The 22482-nt window shown below is 42.5% G+C and overlaps 1 protein-coding gene across 8 annotated transcripts in view; it reads right to left on the bottom strand.

The window, feature by feature from the left end:
• Positions 1-6645: 6645 nt before the first annotated feature.
• Positions 6646-22482, bottom strand: part of WNK2 (WNK lysine deficient protein kinase 2) — a 156577-nt gene continuing 140740 nt past the window's right edge. For 6 of the 8 annotated variants that reach the window (XR_010918939.1, XM_067544098.1, XM_067544099.1 and 3 more), the window contains 2 exons: positions 16895-17006; positions 6656-6878 (listed from right to left, as the gene is read on the bottom strand). Coding sequence is in view for 7 of the 8 variants with exons in the window: in XM_067544098.1 (XP_067400199.1) it covers positions 6850-6878; positions 16895-17006 (141 nt within the window). In the remaining variant the exon portion in view is untranslated. Of the gene's footprint in view, positions 6879-16894; positions 17007-22482 lie in introns of all 8 variants that reach the window. The other 2 variants (XM_067544096.1, XM_067544101.1) reach the window with 2 other exon arrangements.

Raw genomic sequence — 22482 nt, forward strand, 5'->3', positions numbered from 1 at the left:
GATTTGGATGGATAATACATGGGAAATCTTTTAGTGGTTTTACATGTCACCTTTTTTTGCTGTATGGGCTCATTTGAGCCTTTTTAAAAAATACTATGTATTTCTATGAACAAGCTGTTTTAAAATTAGTTAATATGATCTTAACATTTCAGGGAACAATTTCTTCCCATCAGATGGCTGGGAAGTAGACCAGTCCCAACCGATACAATGAGAAATTGTACAAAGACCTCACTAGAAATATGTAATCCTTCCAAACTAGTTTTTGGAGTCACCGAACCTCTTCAAGTTCACAAACTCCATTTCCCTGTAATAGAACCATAGGAATTATCTACTAGGTCATGCAGTCTACTTCCTTGGCAATGCAGGAGTGAACCTTGAACATTCAAGTTTACTTTTAGGTTCAATTCGGTTTTTATAACTCTCTCCTAGACAACATGATGCCTCATACAATCTCATAGTATGCCAGGGATATGCCACTCCAGAGAGGGAGCCCTACCCTAATAAGGAAAGGCTAGCACAAGTGCTCTATGTCATAAAGATAATATTTTGGCTTTGGAACTTCATTTCCACTCTTTCTCAGCTCCCTCTTTCACAACAGATTCAGGTCAACAGAACTTTCAGGCTCAATGTTCAGATGGGTTCAAAATTAGTTAAAATCAGGTCCAGCATCCTTAAATATCAGCAAGGCACGTTCTGAGAGACAGCAGAACTTGTGGGTGCAGGATATTCCAGGATGGGCTGGGCCTCACTACAGGGATCAAGAGAGATCTCTATACACTCACTCTTCCTCAGTCAACGTCTCTGCTGCTCAGTCACCTCTCGGCCTCTTCTTGGGCCTAGCCCTGCATCCACAGGAGTTTGTTGTTATTAAGAGCTGAGGGAAAGTCAGAATTTACAACATTTTAACATTTGTTTTCATCTCAGATTAGGACAAAAAGTTGAATTTTTTACTGTTGTTGAGGAGCCAAAATTCTGAACATTTTCAATTCAGAAATGGCCAGTGTTTCATTTCAATATTTTTGATCGAAATGAAACATTCTGACATTCCTGAAATTGAAATATTTAATTTTGGTTTACTGAACTGACCCAGAATACTTAGTTATGAGTCAGTTCAATATTAAATGGTATTTTGCCATAATTGCATATTGCCTTACGGTAGCTGTAGTTCAGGAGTCTGTTGCCCCCATCCTTCTCTACAGGACAAACTCTCTGCCTGGACTACATCTCCCATGATTCCAGATGCATAATCTGACTTCCATGATGCATCACACAGTGCAATCTACAGAAAGTCCATATTGCATCATGGGAAAGAGTCCTCCACTTCAGGGATCCTGGCCCATAGGAGAGAATGGCACAAACGACAATTCCTATAAGGCAATGCCCTAATACAAAAATGCAGTTTAATGTTTTGTTGAACTCATTCAAAATGAAACATTTTCAGGTCAGTTCAAAAACTGAAATATTCTGATTTATGTCGAACTGACCCAAAATTAACCATTTAATTTTGATTTTCCTGATGGAATATTTTTTGCTGGAAAACAAAGTTGCTGGAAAATTGAAATTTTCTATAGGAAAATTTTCATTTTGTAAATATTTTTCCATTTTCCACTAAGTCAAAGTTTTCCTGTAGAAAATTTTGATTTTCCAGAAATTGTATTTTTTCATCACAAAATAATTCCAACAAAAAATTCCCAACCAGCTCTACTGTTTATGCACACAGCTTTAATAAACATAGCAGAAGAGAGAGGACGACAAATGGCTCTGTGGCGACATGCTGAAGCAGCTCTGGTTATTTTGACTCAGAGCCTGTAAAGTGCCATCTCTTTCTTTCAGATAATCCATGCACAGTTATGAAAATTCAACCACCAGTCAGGAACGCTGGAAATAAATTACTAGAATCACACACGACCAAAACAGTATGTTTATCTGTTCCTAGATTGCAAGTCAGCGCTGTACTGGATATGATAAAAACACAACTATCCCACCCGCCATGGCACAGGGAGACCAGTCTAAGCACATCTTTTCTCCCCAAACACCGTTACCATGTATCACAGAATATTCATACAAAAACAAGGGTTCCTCCTGTCAGGAGTCAACCAGGTCAGCTCCAAGATTTACAGACACAACTTACTTTTTTTTAAAAACAGATACACTTTCAAGCATATTTAAAAGACCAACAAATGCAAGTTGCATAGTCAAATAAGCCCTGCACTTGGGAGAAGTAAGGCTTCACAGCCCTTTTGGATTTGTAGAGTTTTTGTTTACATCCATTTTCAAAATAATCCACCATTTCAAGCATCATAAAGAGTGCAAAAACTGCATTGTACTGCACATACGGAAATTAGCTTGATAGTCTAGACATTTACACACACTTAGCACAAACATTAGAGGATTGTTTTGCTATCCTTGATACTTTTAAAACTGATTTGACAGCCCAATTTCATGTTGTGTGTGTGTGTGTGCGCGCCAACAAGCCATGCAGTAACTGTTAAACATCTAACTTTTTATATCTGTATCTTTATAACCCCCGCTCCCCAGAAGCCAAAACCCTATCCCAGCAAATTCACCTCTTTTCTCAGGAAATTTCTTCTGTTGAGATTGCTAGAGTACCTGGAAACAGTCCTGGAAAGGCTGGAGCAAAGAAACAGCCTTTGGACATTTAATCGTGGCACAATAGCCCTGATTCAGCAAAAGACTTAAGCACGTGCTTAAATCTCACAGAAACTGTATAAATCCAAAAAGGGGGTTGAAGCCTTTTTTCCCCCAGGGTTTGGTACGTTTTTTCTTTAAACCAATACATTTAATCCCTTGCTCAAGTGATTTGCTGAAACAGGGCTTTGTAGCAGGAGGCTCACTTGTGTGTATTAAGGTTTTACAATAATGTCTCCTCAACTGTCAGCAAAATAAATTTGCTCTCAAATTAATGCATTGGTTCTTCCCAATCGAGTGATCGATGGCCTCCCTGGAATTACACACAGTGCTCTCGTTTCAGCAATGAAAAATAATCCACACAATTCCAAAGAGATGGGTGGGAAAAGCCTTTTAAATAACAATGCACCAATTTAAAAGATAAGTATAGAACTTTCTATAATAGTCTTTGTCGAATAGAGCCCTACACATTCCCAGCTTTCCTTGTAGTCTCCATTGAAATCCAAGGTTCATCCTTCCATTTGACAGCTCCCTCTGAAACACATCAGCAGTTGTATCTTTGCTCCTCAATCAGTGCTGCGTTATTCTTGAGCCAGCTCATGAACCAATGGGGATTGAAAACCAAGGCCAGGAAAGACTGGGTTTTCCTGAAAGGCAATGCAATCAAGCATCAGCAACCGGTACTTGGCTCTTTTACATATTACACGGCTTCCGTAGACTACATTATCAGTCTCAGGTCTTTAGGACCTGATTTTTCATAAGCACACATGCAATCAGACAGCATGTTTGAGCTTCATATTACCAGCGTCCATGTGCAACACATTCTGTGTGCAAATTAGACATGCAGTTATGAAAACCAGGCCCTTGAAGTTTCTGATTATAGGATGAGTTGACAAAAGTAGGTCAGGTGCATAGATATACTGAGGAAACAATAAGCCCTTCCTTCATTCTATCCCTAGATCCATTTAGGTTGACAAGATCGCAAGTGTGAAAAATCAGGACAAGGGTGGGAGGTAATAGACGCCTATATAAGAAAAAGCTCCAAATATCGGGACTGTCCCTATAAAATCGGGACATCTAGGTCACCCTAGGTCCATTCCTCTGCTTCTTACATGCAGTGCAAGGTGACACGTGAAAGGGCTGAATCAGTGCCCTTGAAGCCAATAGAAGCCATTTTTCACACACCACATGGACTTCAATTCTTGCCTTAAAAAAAAAATCACTAATGCCGTCTGCTTCTTCTGTTACCTTTAGCATATATCAGATCATGACTGAAACGGCCACACGTTGGAGGCTCTGGTGGAAGCCTAAGCAGCTCTTTCCCATTATACTTCTCAGCAGTAGTTAGGTATTTACTGTAGGAACGGCTTTTCTCTTCTTGGTCACTTCCCCCCTACCATCCAATGGTGGAACCTGGTTGTGTTTTGGCAATTTCCTCCTCAGACTGTCCAAACAAATCCACAAAGCAAGTCCCACTGCCCTTTCTAAAGCCCAGCTGTACGTAATATTCCAACAAGCCCTTGCCCAGAGTCAGCTTGTGTTTGCTGCTAACAAGTGAGAAGCCTTGGATGGATAGGCAACTGTCAGTTTTGGACCCACGCGGACTAGATGGCGCTAGTTGTTAAAATGCTGGGCTCCAAAGCAGCACAGTATGAGAGGAGGCGGCCCAAGGAAGCCATGGCAGCATCAGCCTAGGGTCAGGAGTTCCAGAATGGGAGCGTGTGTTGGAAAGACAATAAGCGTAGGCAAGTAGGGGTGGTTCTCCAGTTGTAGGAGGTCACTGACGAGCTCAGGGGAGATGAGAGGAGAGCTGGCATCAGAACCCAACTCCTGAAGAGTCCCCGGGTGCAATAGGCCCCAGAGAAGACCTGCTTTGGGGGTCCATTTGTCAAGCAACTGCAGGGAGTCTCCAAGTACATTTCAGTCAGTGAGATGGTGAAGGGTGAATTGCTACAGCAAGGAAATTGGCAGGTTTTGTCAGTGGGTGTCACAGGCAGTGGGGAAGGCCCAGTCCCTGGAACGGCGCGGGAGCCAGGAGGTGGGGAAATCACTGGGGAGAGAGAGCACCTATTACAATTGTAAAAAAGTAAAAATACCCAGCCAGGTTACCATGCTCTCATTTGTTGCCATGGTGACTGGAAAGCTGAGTGATTACTGAAGAGCATGTTGATGATATACACATTTGTCCTGTGTGGTGCTGGCTACTCCCACAGCTACGGGATGGAACTGCACTGTAGGGCAGTTTCTTATTCACTGTGCTTGATGGAAGTGAAGAGAAAAAACTAGAGGCCAAAAATTAGAAGTGATCCATAAGGATGTGTACATCAGACCCTTTAGCTAGCATTCAGCGAGACGCTCACAGACCTATTTACACCAACTACCCAAAGCTGATCTAACTTACATGCAGAGAAGCCAGAAGCAGGTAAGAATGAGTAATTTAGAAGTAGCCCACACTACCCTACAGCTCCTTGGTGTGTGCCTTACATTAGCTTTGATTCCCTCACACCGGTGCAGAAGAGGTGACATAATAGCTAAGTATTAAGATCACACACACCATCCATTTTGGAGCTATTTTTCACTTCCAGCATGGTGTACAAAGTGGTTATTTTTGACCCTGCTTCTGTTGAGACTTTAATCATGTACGACACTGAGGTGTCTGGCTTTAATGGCTTATTGGGCCAGGGTGCCTAGTTCAGGTGAATTTAAATGTACCGCTTGTACCTTCTGTATTCCCTCCCATACTATCCCTATTCCAGGAGGCAAAAGAATCTAACCCCTTACAGCCTGGATTTCAGGGAGGTAATGGCTTAGAGAATGATGGCAACAAAAGATTTTATTGTTGAGAACCCAAGTTTGGAAAAGACAGACATGGCAGGTGACCACCACTTCCCCACACACTGTGCCAGGCTGCAGCCTTGTGAGGGCAGACGACAGTGAGAGCAAAGCGAGTGGAAAATTGGGGCTTCATACTTCCATGGTATCAGAGAAGGGGAGATGAAAGGTCAGGGACTCTAGACAGAATCCAGACAGGAGGCAAGTTCTGAACAGCTGGAGTGTGGAAGTTTGGGGCCCAGGGACAGCGGCCAGACCAGCACTCTTTCTCCTTCCCCAGTGAGAGCACTAGAAAGTCACCCAATGCCCCAGTGGTCCAGTGGCTATCTGCTACAAATTCATTTCTACACCACCTCCACCAGGAGGGAGAGGGGGGCGGGAGGAGGAGGCAGTCAAAAGCTGTCTTCAGTGACTCAGGAAAGAGAATATTACCTTTATGAATTTCTCTTTATGACTGGGAGTAAATTAAATGGAGCTAGCTCTCATTCGAGTAGAATTTGAATAAATATGCCTATTTTTGCTTTTCCAAAACTATTTGATTGCATTATGATTAACTGTATGAAGCAAAAAGAATGTGCAAGTCAGGCTTAGGTGTCTCCGTTGGGTATGCCAGGCGTTTGCTGGAGGCTCTGCCACCTTGGCCCAGCCCACCCCACCCAAAGGTGTCCTTATGGGGGAGAAGAGTAGTGAGTTTAGACTTCCAAGAGCTGCCTAGGATCAACTGTGGGCAGAACTCTGAAAATTGGTCCTCCAGCAGCTAGAAGGGCTGCGAGCAGACAAAAGCCAATCAGGGCCCACCAGGCAAGGTAAAAAGGGCTGGTGGCTTCCTCCAAGTCACTTGGACTAAGTGGGCAGTTCTGGATGAAGCAGGAACAGTCAGGCACGATCTCCCGTCTCAACCCAAAATGCCCAGCCTGGTCAGGGACCTAGCTCTGAGTCAGTAAAAGGCTGGCCGTTTATATTGTGGAACGCAAAGCCCAGGTGGCCTCCTGGAGTTGAACAACAATCTGACTGTTGTAACATTACAAACAGCTTGCTTGCCAGATGCTCGGCTGGTTCAGGCGAAGCCAGGGCTTCACCCCTTCTCTTCTGCAGGCTGCTCCTAGGAACTCAGATCTGAAGTCGAAAGAGAAGGGAATAATTTTTAAACAAAATCCTTTTCCCCTAAAATATTTTCCCTTTATTTTTGCATATCATTTGTGTTTCCAGCTATACATAAAAAATGCTTAGAAAGAAGTTACAAAATTGTGCAGAGTGGACCAGAGTGGTACAGAACGCCTCACACGATACACGATACATCATTTCCCGTCTTCCTCCTCCGCTGAAGTAGGCCCTTGCGCGTGGCACTGCAGCTGAGCGGGTCCTGCTTCAGTCGCTGGCTGTCTCATTTTCAGAATCTAAAAAACAAAACCACCACATCAGATTACAGGCCCATTGCGTAAGGAGTAAATCTTAATTAGAAGGTGCCTATCTGCTGTGGGCATTGTAGGTGCCTCATGGAAGCAGAAGTCAATCACCCACAATGAGAATGACAACAGCCAGTTGTGGCTTGCTGAAAGCTCTCGAAGATACTTCTGGTTAGAGGACTGTTCAAGCACATCTAAGCCATTCAACTGGGACCCAAGTTTCAGGGTGCAACCTTCTCCCTAGTGCCTCTCCAAACTTTTATATCACAATGGCTGGGAGAGTCCCAGTCCCTCAGGAGATGATGGGGGAAATGAGAGAATGTATCTAGAACCGGTGTCAGTGTGTGGAAGGAGAATACTGGATGGAGATTTCTTATTGTAATAGGGAAGTCAGGGGGATCTGGTGTATGCCCTGTGCTAGAATGGTTGATGTGCTGATTCTTGAGTTATCACCCCAGAGCTCTGTCTGCTCCAAGCAGCACGTGCCGCACCCCACGCTACTGCAGCGCACTTGCATTGGTGAGGCTACCCATGAACAAGGGGCTTTCAGCAGCTGCAGGTCTGGCAGCATTGTCTCAACTGGCCATGCTTGTTTAAAAGAAAAAGGGCCAAGGCCATGGCCCTCCAAAGACCTGGACTGCAGAGAAAGAGCTAGACCAGGCTGGCAGAACACAAGGTATGAACAGCATCCTACAGCCCCTGCTACCTTCACACCACACAGTGCAAGAAAGTGGGTAAGATACAGTAAGTTCTGTGGGGTACCTGGAACCAAGTTCATAGAGCTTTAAAATGTTAGTGTCAAAACAAACTCAAATCATGTGCCTAAGGGTGAGTGCAGAGCAACACATAAGCAGAGACATCTATTTCCTCTCCCTCTTCGTGCTGCCACAGATTCTGCGTTAGCTACAGTCACAGATCAGTCTTTTTTGGTCTCCCGCAGTGAAGTGCACTGAAGTCCTCCTGTCCACATCCCAGAAGCATGCCTGGTGTTTATCAGAGCTGCAAGCATGTTTGGTTTATACTAGATTCTTTCAGTATAAAATAAGACTGTCTTTAAGACAGCAGGCTCTTCCGAGCAAAGCAAAGATGAAGGCTATGGGGGAAGCGTGTACCATACAAGCAGAGTGATTCTGTTAATGCTGGGAACAGGTTTCCTTGGTTCCCAGGGTATTTTATATTAAATCCGATCTCTCCTTTCTCCCTCCCAACACTGCTGCTGCCCTGACCTGACCTGCCTGCACACGTCACTACTCCACTGTGAAAGGTAGTAAAAGCTGCATTGACTGAGACTGATGGTCATTCTTCCACCTGCTTCTGATCAAAGTCAAATTCTGCTTGGACTTGGATCCACCACAACCTTTGAACAACTTCCCATTAATAGTAATAAATGCCACTTTGTCCTTCTATGCCACATTTCATCCACAGAGCTCAAAGTACTTTAACAAAAGGTGGGTGAGCATCATGTCCATCTTACAGAGAGGGAATGTGGTTATGGGACTGGCCCAAGATCAAACAATGAATCAGTTGCAAAGTCAAAAACAGAATCCAGACTCCTGCTCACACCACTAGCTGAATCTTATCCCACATCCCCCAAAGACACTTCTGAATTCTGAAGCCAGCCTGAAGTCTCTACAGAATAGAGACTGAGACCTCAACATCTGACTATGTCCCTATTAAATGCATAGATGATAACAGAGAACGCATTAAACCACAAAACCTTGTGCCGGGTGGGAAAAGGAAAAACTGATTTTATTTTACACACTATCCAATAGCTGCTGACAGTCTGGATGGAGAAGGAAGCAAACACTGAAAAGGGATATTTAGACAGGTTCCTGAAGAAGCTTTCAGCCCTGCAAAATATAAGAAGAAATCCTGATAGCAAGCTAAATGATTTTTCACAATGTATTTGTCCTGCTCAGTATACATTGCTCTTCACCAGCACGTGCTCCTCCTGTCTGGTTAGCCCATTGCAGAGTGGCCGTTTCCCTATTTCCTTCACCTCTCTGTGTGTGGCAGGCTGGCTTATGCCAGCACTCTGTTACAGTCTCTTACTGTCTATACTAAGATTCACTAATGCATTGCAACTGGGTACATTACAAATCCAGAGCCGGATTTTCCTCTGCCATGTCCACTGGGTTTGTATGGTGAATGAGCAAGACGAAGAGGCCCACTGGGTTTCCAGGCGAGGTAAAGCTTTAGCCAGAATTGCTCTTTACCATCTCTGCCTCAGATCTTCTTTAGCAGAAAACACTTCTGTACTTGGATAGGGACTTGATAGGTATTTTCTACTAAAGAATGATTTGCAGCAGGTATATTTTGTTGTTGTCAAGCCTTTGCGGTTCAAACATCTCCAAAGCTGAGCCCCACCACAGGGCTTTGGGAGAAACTAGGACAGAAGAACCAAAGCCCAGCACTGAGGCGCTGATGGCGCAGTCCCATACGTTGTAAGTTTCTTCACTTCTATCAATCAGCTCTGGGAAAGACGTGCACTAGTCAAGAACCCTCCATTTCACAGGACGCAGGAGCTGTTGTGGTAGCGCAGTATGGCAGGTCAAATCATGGGGCTGGACTTAAGTCCTTAACGCTGCAGAAGAGAGCATGATTCTTCTCAAAGGGTGGGGGATCTACCCTGGAGATTTCTTATACTCCATGAGATCAAATGCAGCATAGGGCCCTTTCTAACGTGTGACTACTCTGACATGTTGAATATGCGCTGGTGAATCTGTCTGCTGGCCAAGTAAATGAATCCAAGCTCCTCTCACTCCCCAGGCGTTGAAATCGCCAAGAAGAATGCTCAAGGGTTTCACGCTTAAAGCCGAGATTAACTTAATGCTGCTAAAAGCTTCCCTGTCGTGCCCAGTGTTTGTGTATTTGTCAAGAAAAGCCTAATGCCTGATGATGTTTTGCATGTGGAAGATGGAAATGCTTCAAATACTCAGGCTTTCAGCCTCAGCTTGAAAATCATTCTAGGAGAAAAGTTCTAGACTAAATCTAAAAAAGGATAGTCACTGCACAGCCCCTGCATTACAAAGCAAGAGGGACCAGGAAGTTCACAAAATGAGGCCAATTTATTATGCAGCCAGATTTCTAATGCCGTACATGCTATATCAGATGGACTATCCAAGATTAAATCCCAGATTGTAAATAATCTATGGATTTATATACCGACAGCACCTTGAGTAGTTTTACAGCACATCCAAATCCCTTCCAGCACCAAGTTCTTTGATTACTGACATTGATCCCCTCCCGTTTATCCGGGCTAGCACTTCTTTCACCTATCTGCAGTGAGAAGAGGGACAAGGTCAGAGTTTAGAACCTGATCTCCCGGAACAGAAGAGGAACTATTTATTGGCCTCAGCACATGAAGCAGTTGACACAAGGAAGCAGATCAAGAAGCCAGACCACATCTACACAGCCTCAAAAATTTCACATCTAAGCTAATTAGGAGTCATCCTCAAGTGTCTAGTCTGGGAAGTCATTTTAGCTGCCTCAGATCCATTCAGGAGCAACACCACAAAAGCTCTAAAATGGCCAAGGACTTTGTACCAAAACTCAGTCTAGAGGGAAAGCTATATGGCCCTAGCATCATAATTGCAGGCTAGAGTCCAGGATAAAATATTTTAAAAAAAAATAAAAAATCTAAGACTAGAAATAAAAGATTCAATAAATAATAAAAAAAATACTGGTATAACACTCCAAGCACCAACTAGTCAGCATCATTTGTCCTTTTGTTAGCTCCCCAATCACATAGCAAGATACACATCCCCAAACAAGAATGAAGACATTTTTGTTTGTACACTATTGCTATATGCAGAGAGACCTGCTACACAATTCATCATATACAAACCTCTCCAGCACCTTCTACAAATGGAGTAATAAGTCTAGGACCGAAAGGGGAAGAAGGGTGCAAGAAACCTTACAAGTTATTATTTAGGACCCTACCTTGAACTATTTAGTTGGTAACCCCTGCCTCAAGGCCAATCGCTTCAGCAAGAAATAGCCAACTGACCTCAGGGGGCTGGCAATGATTCAGGAACTCAGCAGATTTTTCCCATATCTATTTGTGGATAAATGGCACCTGACTGCTGCTGGACAAGACCGGGAACCTCCGCTTATTTTGAGAAAGAAAAATCACATTGGACTCAAAGCATTTAAAAATTGATCTGATTAGAAATCTCCATGGGTGACTTTCAAAGATTTTGGAAGGATGGTTACTAATTCTATTCAAACACCATATGCATACACATACTATTTGGGGGTTTCGTTCTAAGTCTGTGGGGTTTGTTGGGTAGGTTTAATATATCCCACTGTTTTCTGCAGTGAGAATACTTCACAAGAGGATCTTTAGCTTGCCGAGATCAAGAAACTTAAATCTCCAATTTGAAAAGAATCAGTGACTATCGTCCCAAAAATCTGAACATGGAACAGCCTACAACTAGATCAATGGTTTTATTTGGATTCAACACTAGAGACAACTATGGCAAAGTAAGAGCATTTTGTAGAAACAAAGACTGCCAGATCAGTGGCCCATTCAGTCCAATCTCTGACCATAGCCAGAACCAGATGGGTTCAGAGAAGAGGAAGAGACCCCCTTTAGTACACAGTGAAAGAATAGTTCCAGAGGGGTAGCCGTGTTAGTCTGTATACAGCAAAAACAACAAGAATTCTGTAGCACTTTAAAGACTAACAAATTTAATTTCAGGAGGCATAAGCTTTTGTGAGCTTCAGCTCACTTCCTCAGATGCAGTTGGTAGAAATGATACAGCAAATAGGAAACATATATAGGAGGTAACATATGCATATCCAAGGGCATAGGAAGGAATAGAAGGAATAGAAACCCACTAGGGTTTTACAAATGTATTGATAATTGAATGACACGTCAATATTACTGTCCTTCTGAAAGCGATTCAGGGACGCCCAGTTATACACACACAACTGGAAGTGGAAGATAGCATTTGCAGTTCTCTTCAACATAGTTTCATTAAACCTTTGGAGAGACTGCAGGCTTCCGATGAACATGCTAAAATGCATTCATCTAGCTGGCCTCATTCTGCTCATGCTTGCCCCATAACAGTTTGTACTGCACACTTCCAAAATACGCTGCAAGGTCTTTGGGGCAGGGACCCCCACGTTGGTAAAGCAATGCGTACAGCTCTAGTGATATCCGTAACTCTGGTAAATGGTAGGGTTCTGTTGAGGAACAAGTCACGTTCTATTCCTGCAGAGAAGCTACCTTCCAAGAACATTAGAGTTCTTGCAGAGTCAAGCACTCAAAAGTAGGAAATGCCAGAATTAAGGTTACCAGTTCACCCTTCATTCATCCCCGGTTGTAATAACTGAGTTTACAAATTTACCTTAGTTTTGAGCTCGGCTGTGAAAAGTAAGTGAAAGTTCATAAACTGTCCCAGTAACTAATTGGTGGGAGCCACACGCAGGAGTTGGCAGTCAGCTAACAGTTAGTAAGAGCTGGCCTGCCATTTCTTTTGAAAACAAATTACATGGCAACTAGCAATTTAAAATGACCCCTTTGTACCTCACACTAGTATCCCCGTGCTTTACAAACAGCAGTGAATTTATCTGCACAATACCCCTGTGAGGAAAGGTCAGAGAACTGTTCCCATTTTACAGATAGCAGCACTGAACTAAGCCACAGATATTAAGGCAAAAACGGCCAGAGGAGTCAAGCAGGTGTTCAGAGCGGACCTGCCAGTGACTTCAGTTGCTGTGGCAAATGCTCGGCAGTTCCACAAATGTGACCCCAGGTGGCTCACGTTGGGCACCCAGAAAACTGAGGAGCACTCAGGAGCCATCTGTGAAGTTTGGTTTAAGTGAATTGCCCAGCATCACATAGGATTTCTGTGGCAGAGACAGGGATAGAATCCAGTTCTCCAGGGCAGCGTTCAGATGCCTGAGCCTCAAGAAACCATCCTCTCTCTTTCTGCAGTCCCCTACCTCATTCACAGCACAGCTAACAACCTCTGACCTTACTCCTCTTCCTGTTTTCTCTTTCGTTGTCCCCAATACTCAGTTGTGATCTGGGCTCAGTGGTTCGTCTCCCTTAGTTGAGGAGGATAGACTGTTAGCATTGGGGGAGCCTAGACCCATCTGTCCCAGTCCTGAAAATAGTACACCACTAACTTCTGCAACAAACGAAGCAGGGGTTCTATAGACGACAGCCTGATTCCATACACAAGCCTGACTCTTTCCTAGAGCAGGTCCATCACAGGCCCTGAATGAGGCAGGTGTCCTGGGGGCAAAAATTGGATGCGACTGTAATGAAAGCCTGTCATAATGCAAGCCAAACACACAAGGGAACTGAGTTAAGGTTGCACAGGCAACTTAATTGTGGTGTTTGCTAACTGGTGAACGCTTCACTTTGCAACTTCTGTAATCTCCTAAGCTTTTAAAAGCTTAAACATGGAAAAAACCAGAATTATAAACAAAAATTCCATCATGGGACCTCAGCAGGATTGGGCTTTTTAGTTCCATGGCATGTTCTCTACCACTGGAGCTAACGGAGTAACTGATAGCAGAAGAAGGCTATTATCTTCTATGTTGGCCTGGCACGACAGGGGAATGAGACACACACTATGCCAGTGGGTTTCAAAGATACTTGCTGGACAACAGAGGAATGATGAGCCATAGGAATAAAGGGTTCCATCCCAGGCTCTGTAAGGGAGTGTTCTCTAGTGGGCACAGACATCTGCTTCTATTCCCACTTCCCCAATTCATGCCCGTTACCTCCCCCTACTGCTCTCTTCCCCAGCTGCTGCCCTACGCCTCCCAATGGCTCCTGTCTCCTCACTCCTATACTCCCCCATTCCTGCCTCTCTGCCTGCCCACAACCCGTTCTCTGTCCTCTCTGCTCCTGCCCTGCAATCCCAGCTCCTGTCTCCTCTCCCTTGTTTCTCACCCCACTGCATTTGGGTCAGTTGGCTTCCTCCTCCTCGCTGTCTGGGCACCGGCAGCAGGAGCACTGAGAGGATGGGAGGATGTGTCTCTGCTCTCAGTCATGGTGCCTGACACCCCGTTGAAGGGAAAGTTCTACTCAGCCCCTGTAGCCACAGATGGAGCATGCTCAGTCAGTCTGTGGGAATGACACATGCACTCTGGTCTTCATAGAGGAGCTGGGTGAGGATGGAGCATGCTCAATGCAGATGCAACCTTCCAAGCATTTAGCTGCCAAATGCCAACAAATCTGTACGGAGCATGTGCAAACAGATTTTTCAGAGATTTATAACTGGGCCAGATTTGGGCAGATTTTCCTGGGAATGACAAACGGCACATTCTGGACACCTGCCAAATGTAGAGTCTCTGCTCCAAATGATGGAGACCCTAGAACTGCTCAACAAAAAGGGTTGAAAGATTTCCCCCCCCTCCTAACATAAGGAAAAAAATCGCCGCAGCCTCATTCTCTGAAAGGGCTGAGCTGCTTTAACTGAAACGTAAAAAAAAAAAAAAAAAAAAAAAATTCAAACTTAGGCAGATTCTCGGTATGGAAAATTTCAGCCTGATCAGTTTAAGTTTGGCAGAATTGTTAGCAATTGAAACTAGGGTTTTATAATGGAAAACGTCAGGTAATCTTAACTATAGGTGGCACAGATAGTGACAATTACAATCTAGACACAGATACACACAGTTTCCTTTTCAAAGACTTCATATAAGAAGGTGTGTGTGCAGTGCCGATCCTTTGAATACAGTATCACTTTCACTTCCACTGCTGCATGCCCTTGGACAATGGCAGTTATAAGCAGCAGCCAAAAACTGGGAAAGGCAACATTTGCTTCTTAAAAGCAAGGAAAGGAACAGATGGCTTGGGGTGGGGGAAAGCTGTCTGGGGCAGATAGAGAGGAACAGGTTTCAAGGTTTTAGGAAAATACTACGTTTTTCACACAGTTTTCAAGCACAAAATGTTTATTTTTCTTCTTTATAATATATACAATTCTTGGGGGTTTTAGTGCCACTGACTTTGTCAGTATACAAGGAGTGGTCTATACATCAGGCAATAGCGACAAACTGTAAGATCCAGTGCAAGCTGAAGGAGAAATGATGTGAGAACATATTTTTCATGTTTGCTCAGGAAGCATACAGACATGAATCTAAAGAAATAAATTAAAGATACATGTTACAAAGAACAGAAATCTCTTACTACAGTAAGTATTTTGCCCAGGCAGAAGACTGCATAATTTTCTATAAAATTCAATTCTAACTGAAATGATGGAATAATAGATTTAAAGGGTACAAACAAAATAATTTAGACAGTTATAATGCTCAAAGTACAACAGAACTATACAATTCACAGCTTGGCAGCACAAGACATCTCCACCTTTCAGTAGGTAGTATAAAATCTCGTTGCAGTAAAGAAATATAGAGCAGTGTGCCTTCATGTCTGACCATGTAATGTTTTGTTACCTGTGCCCATAATGATTTCCCTTAGTGCGATCTATCAAAATGAAACTTACCATCAGCAAATCAGTTTTAGTGGTTACCTTGTGCCTTTTGACTGAGAGGTGAAGATGCAGATTTTATGCACAGTAAAATGGACAAAAACCAACTTTCAAACAGCAGAGAGGTGTCCTTGCTACCTACAGTGCAAACTTAATTAAAATTGAAAAAATTCAAACAAACTGTAGTCAAAAACCAAAACTGAAGGATTCACTGTTCACATAAGAAAAAAGAAAAATAAGAGCTTCACATTTAATTCCATTTCAGTGTGAGTGCTGTTAGCACTTCAGTGACAAAAAAAATACCATTCTTAACCAATACTGCTGACAGAATTGAAGGGAGAGTACATGCAAATACTATACTTACATAGTTCTTATAGCAATCTGGAGATGGGCTGTCCTATAATCAAGATTTCAGTTAGATTTTTCACCTATCAAACATGCCTGGATTTGTAATTTAACCGAATTACACAAACCCACTGGGGGGAAATAAAATGTAATCAATTTGCTGCTTAACTAAAAGAAAACAGTATTTTGCCTGCCTGCTCCCTGTAACAAAAATAAGTTGTCACCTGCAACAAATTTGCCAAGGATTGCATAACAAAAGAAATTGCACTGCCCAAAACTATTCCCTATACTTATATACAACGTACTTTCATTGCTCCTGTAAATGCTTCTATTTTAAAATGTATCTATTTCACTACTCATTGTACAAATGCAAATGGATTTAAATCCGTCTCAATCAAACAAATCTCACCTTGCAAACTTCTGAAGAGCCTTAAAAATGTAAATTCAACCCACTAATTAAAATAAAAGCATTTACAGTAGAAAATGGAATGAAACTAAACAAGAGTTTCAACTGTAAACCTTGAGTATTTTTGCAAATAAAATCAATACAAATTTAAACTCACAAGCAGATTGTAAATAAAATACACCTTTCAAATATTTTTATCTCTCTTTCCAGCTGGGACTGGAAAGCTTAAATTCAAGGCACTGTCCTCCTGCAAGGTTTAATACAATTTTGTAACCTTCAATTCAAGTACATTAACTTTAAAGATTGTGAGTGTAGAACACCGGAACACAAGAGAATAAAGTGTCTTGAGCAATCACATTTAAGCAAATATTGCCATAACAAACAAACTATCTTTTGTGAAAACATTTCACAGTGATTGCTTGATGCAGTGTTTGGCTGTGTATGCTATTAGACCTGACCAGGGTGCCAGCAATAGAACCATACCTCTTCAAAACACATATGGCATCTATAGGCTCAAACGCTCAGCATTCCAATTCTGAAATCATCATCATCTATCAAAAGGCAACAAAGCTACATTATTTTCATATTAGGGCCAGGTGGATTGACAGCAGGCTGCTGCAGTGACACTGGAAACAGCTGCAAGCCAGTTGTGTCAAGAGCTGGATACTGTGCAATGCTCTGACCTCCTACAATCCCAGGTTGTGCTGCTGTGCCCGACCACTGTACTCCATAAACGGGTGTAGGGAAAACTCCTCCATATTGACAAAGAGGCATCACATAAGGTGTTACTGTGCCAGAAAGGGTAGTACCTGGCATAGGCACTGGAATGGATGGTGAAACTCCAGGAGTTAATGCGGCTGACATAGGACAAGACACTGGAACAATGCACTTTTTCCCCACTCCTGTTCTTACTGAATTAACCTATAAAAAGACAAATAAAAAAAGCAAAGCTATTAAGCTGATATTCTCCTAACTGATCAATGCAGCGTTTTATTTTCGGAACGATGAAAGTTGTGTGGAATTGGACATTTTCAACCCACATGGCAAATGATTCAGCTCTTATGTTAATCTCACTCCCTCAAGTGGCAAAAGCTTTGAATGACATGGCGAGTAACATCCCATTCCCTCCTCCACTGACTCTTTCTAACAGAAACCCCCTCTATGAGAGACATAGACGGGAGAGGAATGCAAAGAATAACCTTGCACCAAGTTCCTTGGCCTCTCCACCGTTAAACAGCTACTATTAGGGTCTTTTGGTAGCCTCCAAACAGAAACATGACTCTCTCAGCACGAGTGAGAACAGGGTAGGTACTATTCACCTTCAGATTCTCTCTAAGGACAGGGGAAGTTTGGGAAATTAAAAACAAATTTTGATGGGGGAAAAAAATGTGGATGCCTGTATACATAATAGCTATGTTGACTACAGACCCTAAAAGGGCCAGGCAGGCCGGTGTACGTTACTGAACAAGAGAGAGAACTCTACACAAAAAGCTACAAAAGTCATTTCTTGTAAAAAGTGATCTGTAAGATCTCCCAACTCCTACAGGCACTTCTGCCTGCCCAAGACAAACAAAACACTTTTCCTTTGACATCTTCCGGGAGCAGTGGGCTCTGGCTCAGGCTCTCTGCTCAGTGTCCCCTTCTGGTTCTCTTCGTTTGACCCTGTGACCCTCACGCCCCTTCCTGGTTTTTTCATTAGTTGTCCCCAGTAATTAGTTGTATTCCCGGCTCAGTGGCTCCTCCCCTTAGGCTGGGGGAAGGGCCTTTAGCAGTGGGCGGGCGCACTCCCTGGTTTACAAATAGGACAAACAAAACACTTAGCCGAATCTCATGTTAAACTTCCTCAGTTCTATAGAATCCCCGCACAACTTTTCAAATGGGGAGGGAGGGGTTTAGCACTCAGTAATTCCACCTCATTGCTTACTGAAACCAGAGTATCTGCAGTTTGCATGGTGGGGTGACAGAAAGGGCTTTCTCTTCTAAACACAGGGGATGACTGGCTTCCTGGAAATTATACAATTAATAATAGGACAAATACAAAAGAATGCTTATGGTGCAAGACACAATCTGGTGTCCCTGTTGACTGGGTTAGTTTTTACTTCATACATAATTTACAATTTCCTGCAGTGATTCCACCAAGTCAGCACCTATTCCTGAAACAGTCTGTATGTTTCAGGAATAGGTGCTGACTTGGTGGAATCACTGGTCAGGTTAAATTGATAAGATTGGTTCAAGTGGGGAATTTTTAAGGACCAAAAGCAAGTATGAGTAAGTGAGTGAATGTGTGAGGGTGTGGTGGTGGGTTACTATTTTTTTTTTTTTTTTTTTAATTTTAAAAGGATCAGTGATGTCACAAAGGGACTTTTTGCTTTTGGGGCTGGAACATGTAATTGAAAAACAACACACATTTTTTTTTAAATCAGTGCAGAAATATTTGGTGGCTTTTTGTTTCCTTAACTTTATGTCTAAAGTGAAGTCAGAGTCTGACTGCGTGTATGAATATATTAAAATGTATCTGATACCTGTCTGGTAAAATCAAGTGATGCAGCAAAACCTACCACTAAAAATAAGCGCATGGACCAGGTTGATTTTTCAAAACTGTTATTTAAGCCCATATTTTAAGATACTAACAATGATATTTTCAAGCAAACTAGATGGTTCTAAGTAACTGACAACAGATATACCGCATACATGCTTTACTCCCATTTGCAACTGATTTATACTGCCCCAACAAGCAATAGACTACATAACATTACTGGAAGTGACTAAATGGCACTATTGCAGATGGTTTGACTAGTTGTTTACCTGAACGCATAAGAATCAGAACTTGGAGAAATGCTTATTGTCAGCTGTGATACAGCTCCTTTTAGATGCTGAGAAGTATGGTTCTACATTGGTGTGTGTGTATGTTTCTGGCTCTCTCCCTCAACTAATCCATGTTGGGCATAGCTGCTGCTTATAGATTATACCCACACAGCTGGACAGAACATTATCTGGTTCCCAAAAAATAAACCACACACACAGGCTTTATCTTGTAAAATCAGGACAGATTCCCGTTAACATTTCAGGGCCTTCACTATTGTTGTTGCTGTGCATCCTGCTAGAAAATGATCAAATGAACACTACGAATGATGGCTGCATTCCAGCTATTGCCTCTTTCTCCACGTATAGGAGGTTGACTGTCAAACTATTTTCCAGCAACTTTTCTGTGATTCTCCAGCTATACTGAATGAAGATTGATGTGGCTTGAAAGACATAATTTCAGTCGATATCTTCATATTAGACAATCCTTAAATGTTTCCAGCAGATTATTAGCACTCTTGCGTCTCTCAGCATCTATCACATCCAACATCCAAGCCAGGGCCTTCACAGTGCCAGGGAGTGGTGCAGGTGATTCTGGATTTATTAGTTTCAGTGAAGTCATGGATTTTAATTGTCTCTGCTCACTTAGTGCATAAAGTTCAAGGCAAAACCTGGCCAAATCTGAAATTCTTGTTGAAACACTGATCAACAGCTTGAATATCTGTGTAGGGCCGTAATCAAGATCAGCTGGGTATTTCATTAAATCTGTCTGAGGACCAGGCAGGTATTGACACTGAAGCACACTTGAGGAATTTTGCCAGGCTCAAGACATAGCAAGGCACTAGGGGTTTTATCAGATAAGCCACCCAGTGAATTGTAAACATACACCAATAGTTCCAAATAAGAGTTGGGGTTTCCATGACTTATCGTCCCAATGTTAATTTCAGTGTTGAATTCACAGTCGAGGTTGAATGATGTCACTATTTCCCCTTCTGCCTCATGAGACGGCCAACTCCATTTTGACAGAATGAGCCATTTTCAATCATTAGATACTTGCTGGACCAGATGTCCTATTCTGTTGGCTAATTTCTTGTCAGCAAAGCTGGCAGCCACATCCATCAGTGTCAGTTACTCACGTGGAAGGAAGTTCTGATGCAGGCTCATTTTATCCTACCCTGATGACTCCTGGATACACACTGCTCATCAATGATGAGTGTGTGATACACAGTGCCTTCTGTTTTAGCAATTATAGGGAGTCTTGTTCAACTACAACAGCATTTTCTGATATCAGCATCTGCGACACACCTTGAAATACTTGTGATTGGCATGGATCACATATTTTATACTGAAGTTGTCTTGGGAGGTGTAGAAATATCAGAAGCTGGTGTCTTGGTACAAATGGTACAAACCCCAGAACCTTGTGTTTCATTCAATCTGTTAAGAGGTGTGTAAACCACAACAATCTTTGCAGAACAGTTTGCAGTCTTGTCTTCTAGCTCGTTGACAATGTTTCCAAAAAAGCTAGTTTCTCTGGGATCAGAAAGAAGGCGTAAAGTGTGTCTTTATTTTCTAGCTGATATTTCTACACTGTACTCCTACAAGTGGTGAGTGGTACTGAATCACATGGCTTATCCTATTCTGAATGGATTTTACATAATTCAGGAGTGTTTGCCTATCAGTTTCCTCTTACGTTTCTTTCTATTTGTTCTAGACATTTTGTTTATTAAACTAGCCCAGGCTTAAATATTCTGGATAAACAAACACACAGTTCTCACAATGAATGGATCCACCAGATGTGTTGCAAAATTGCATCTAAAGTCACACACTGTACAAATATCTTCACTGAGAGAGAAATTTAGAAAGAAATAAATTATGCTAAATCGAATTAAGGCCACTTCAATTCTGAATGAGAATGTCCACATAGGGGTTTAATGCAGTTTACATAATCCACTTTAAATTCACATCTTTAGTTAGCTCAGATTAATTTTCCTGACTGTCCCTGCTAGATAAGCCCTTAATGAAGTTTTGGACATGCTAAAAAGTATTTTATAAATAAAATATTATTGAGCCGGAAGGAGGTGAGCAGGTCTATTTTTCTTCCTTCCTCCCTTAAGAATCCTTCCCCATCACATACACTATACTTATCTTACTTGAACCACATTCACAGAACTGTGCAAACAATGCATAATTACACATTAGGAAATTGAGTCAACACAGCTTACATGTCTATATGATATAAAAAGCTATCCAACCTGCCGTAGCTGAAGTGAACATAAGGCAAATCTTAAGAAACCACCACACCCAATGTAACCAAGTTAGAGAGAACAGAGTGAAAAAAATTGATGAAGACTCCCATCCAAAATCCATCAATTCTGCCAGAATATTTCATGCCCTGGTTCTCTCATATGGAGTAATGGAAGCTCCTCCTCTCTTCACTTCCCCCAACTCTCAACTCCAATTCATTGAAATGCTACAGCTAAACAGATCTCCTTTCCCCGGTGTAATGACTATGCCAGCACCCCCCCTGCTCTTATCCCTTCCATCACTTCCTGTTTACCTACACCTCAAGACTAGGTACAGCTCCTCTCCTGCCCACATCTCAATCTTTCCTTTCACATCCCCTCCCTTCTATATACCGCACTTTCCAAACTCCTCTCACCTTAATAAAACTCTGGCCTCTCTGTGGGTTTTTCACACTCCTCCCTACACCTGGAACAACTGTTAACAGTCCTGAGCCCCAGATCACCTCCCTCCCCTTCAGATCATTGCTCATTCTTTTGGCTAGCTTTTTAGTGCCTCCTCCATTGCTATTCTCTCCTGTGCCTGTCCTACTTCTAAGCATTAACTTACCAAATACATCAGCACACAAACAACAATAAAACAAACAAAATGGAGACAAGCTGAGGTAAGTAGGAAACAGTTGTCATCTCTCTGTTCCAACTCTTTTGTCTCGTCTTTCCTTGCCAGGATAGGTTTAAAGTGCCATTCACATCTAGGAGAGGTAGATAAATTGTTGGATATATCCTGTTTTCCAAAGATTTAAGTCTGGTCAGTTCCCACAGTGCAGCCTTAGATGATTTTTACTTCAACCAAATCTTGGCGGGGCGAGTATGTCATATCTACAACAATGCAACTAAGTATAATAATCTTTGTCTAGTATAACCCCCACTGGCAGGATGTGGTTAGTGCTGTTGGCTAAGCTGAGTAGACCTGGGATGTCACTCCACACAGATTCCTCTTTCCTCCTGTCATTGTACAAGTGGTCAAACACCAAGGGATACGAGGAACAACTGACAACTTGCATCAGATGGTCCTGCCAGTGCCCACTTACTTGGTATTTACACAAAGCTGGATGTAGGGAAAGCTAGACAAGGGAAGATAATGAGAAGTGGATGCACAAATTTCACCACAGTTCCATTATTCATCCAAGCGAACAGACACGGAACACAGCAAAACAAGTGTTGAGAATCCCCCTTCCCTGTCCTTGCCCCTACACCTACTTCAGAATTCTTGCTTCCTAGACAGTCAACTAGCTAAACCAAAGCTCAAACAGGTGTATGAACTATCAGTAACAGACAGGCTCTATGACACATCA

The sequence above is a fragment of the Emydura macquarii genome, unplaced genomic scaffold (assembly GCF_026122565.2).
Source record: "Emydura macquarii macquarii isolate MOO-44397 ecotype Brisbane River unplaced genomic scaffold, CSIRO-AGI_Emac_v2 contig_968, whole genome shotgun sequence".
Taxonomy (NCBI): Eukaryota; Metazoa; Chordata; order Testudines; family Chelidae; genus Emydura; species Emydura macquarii.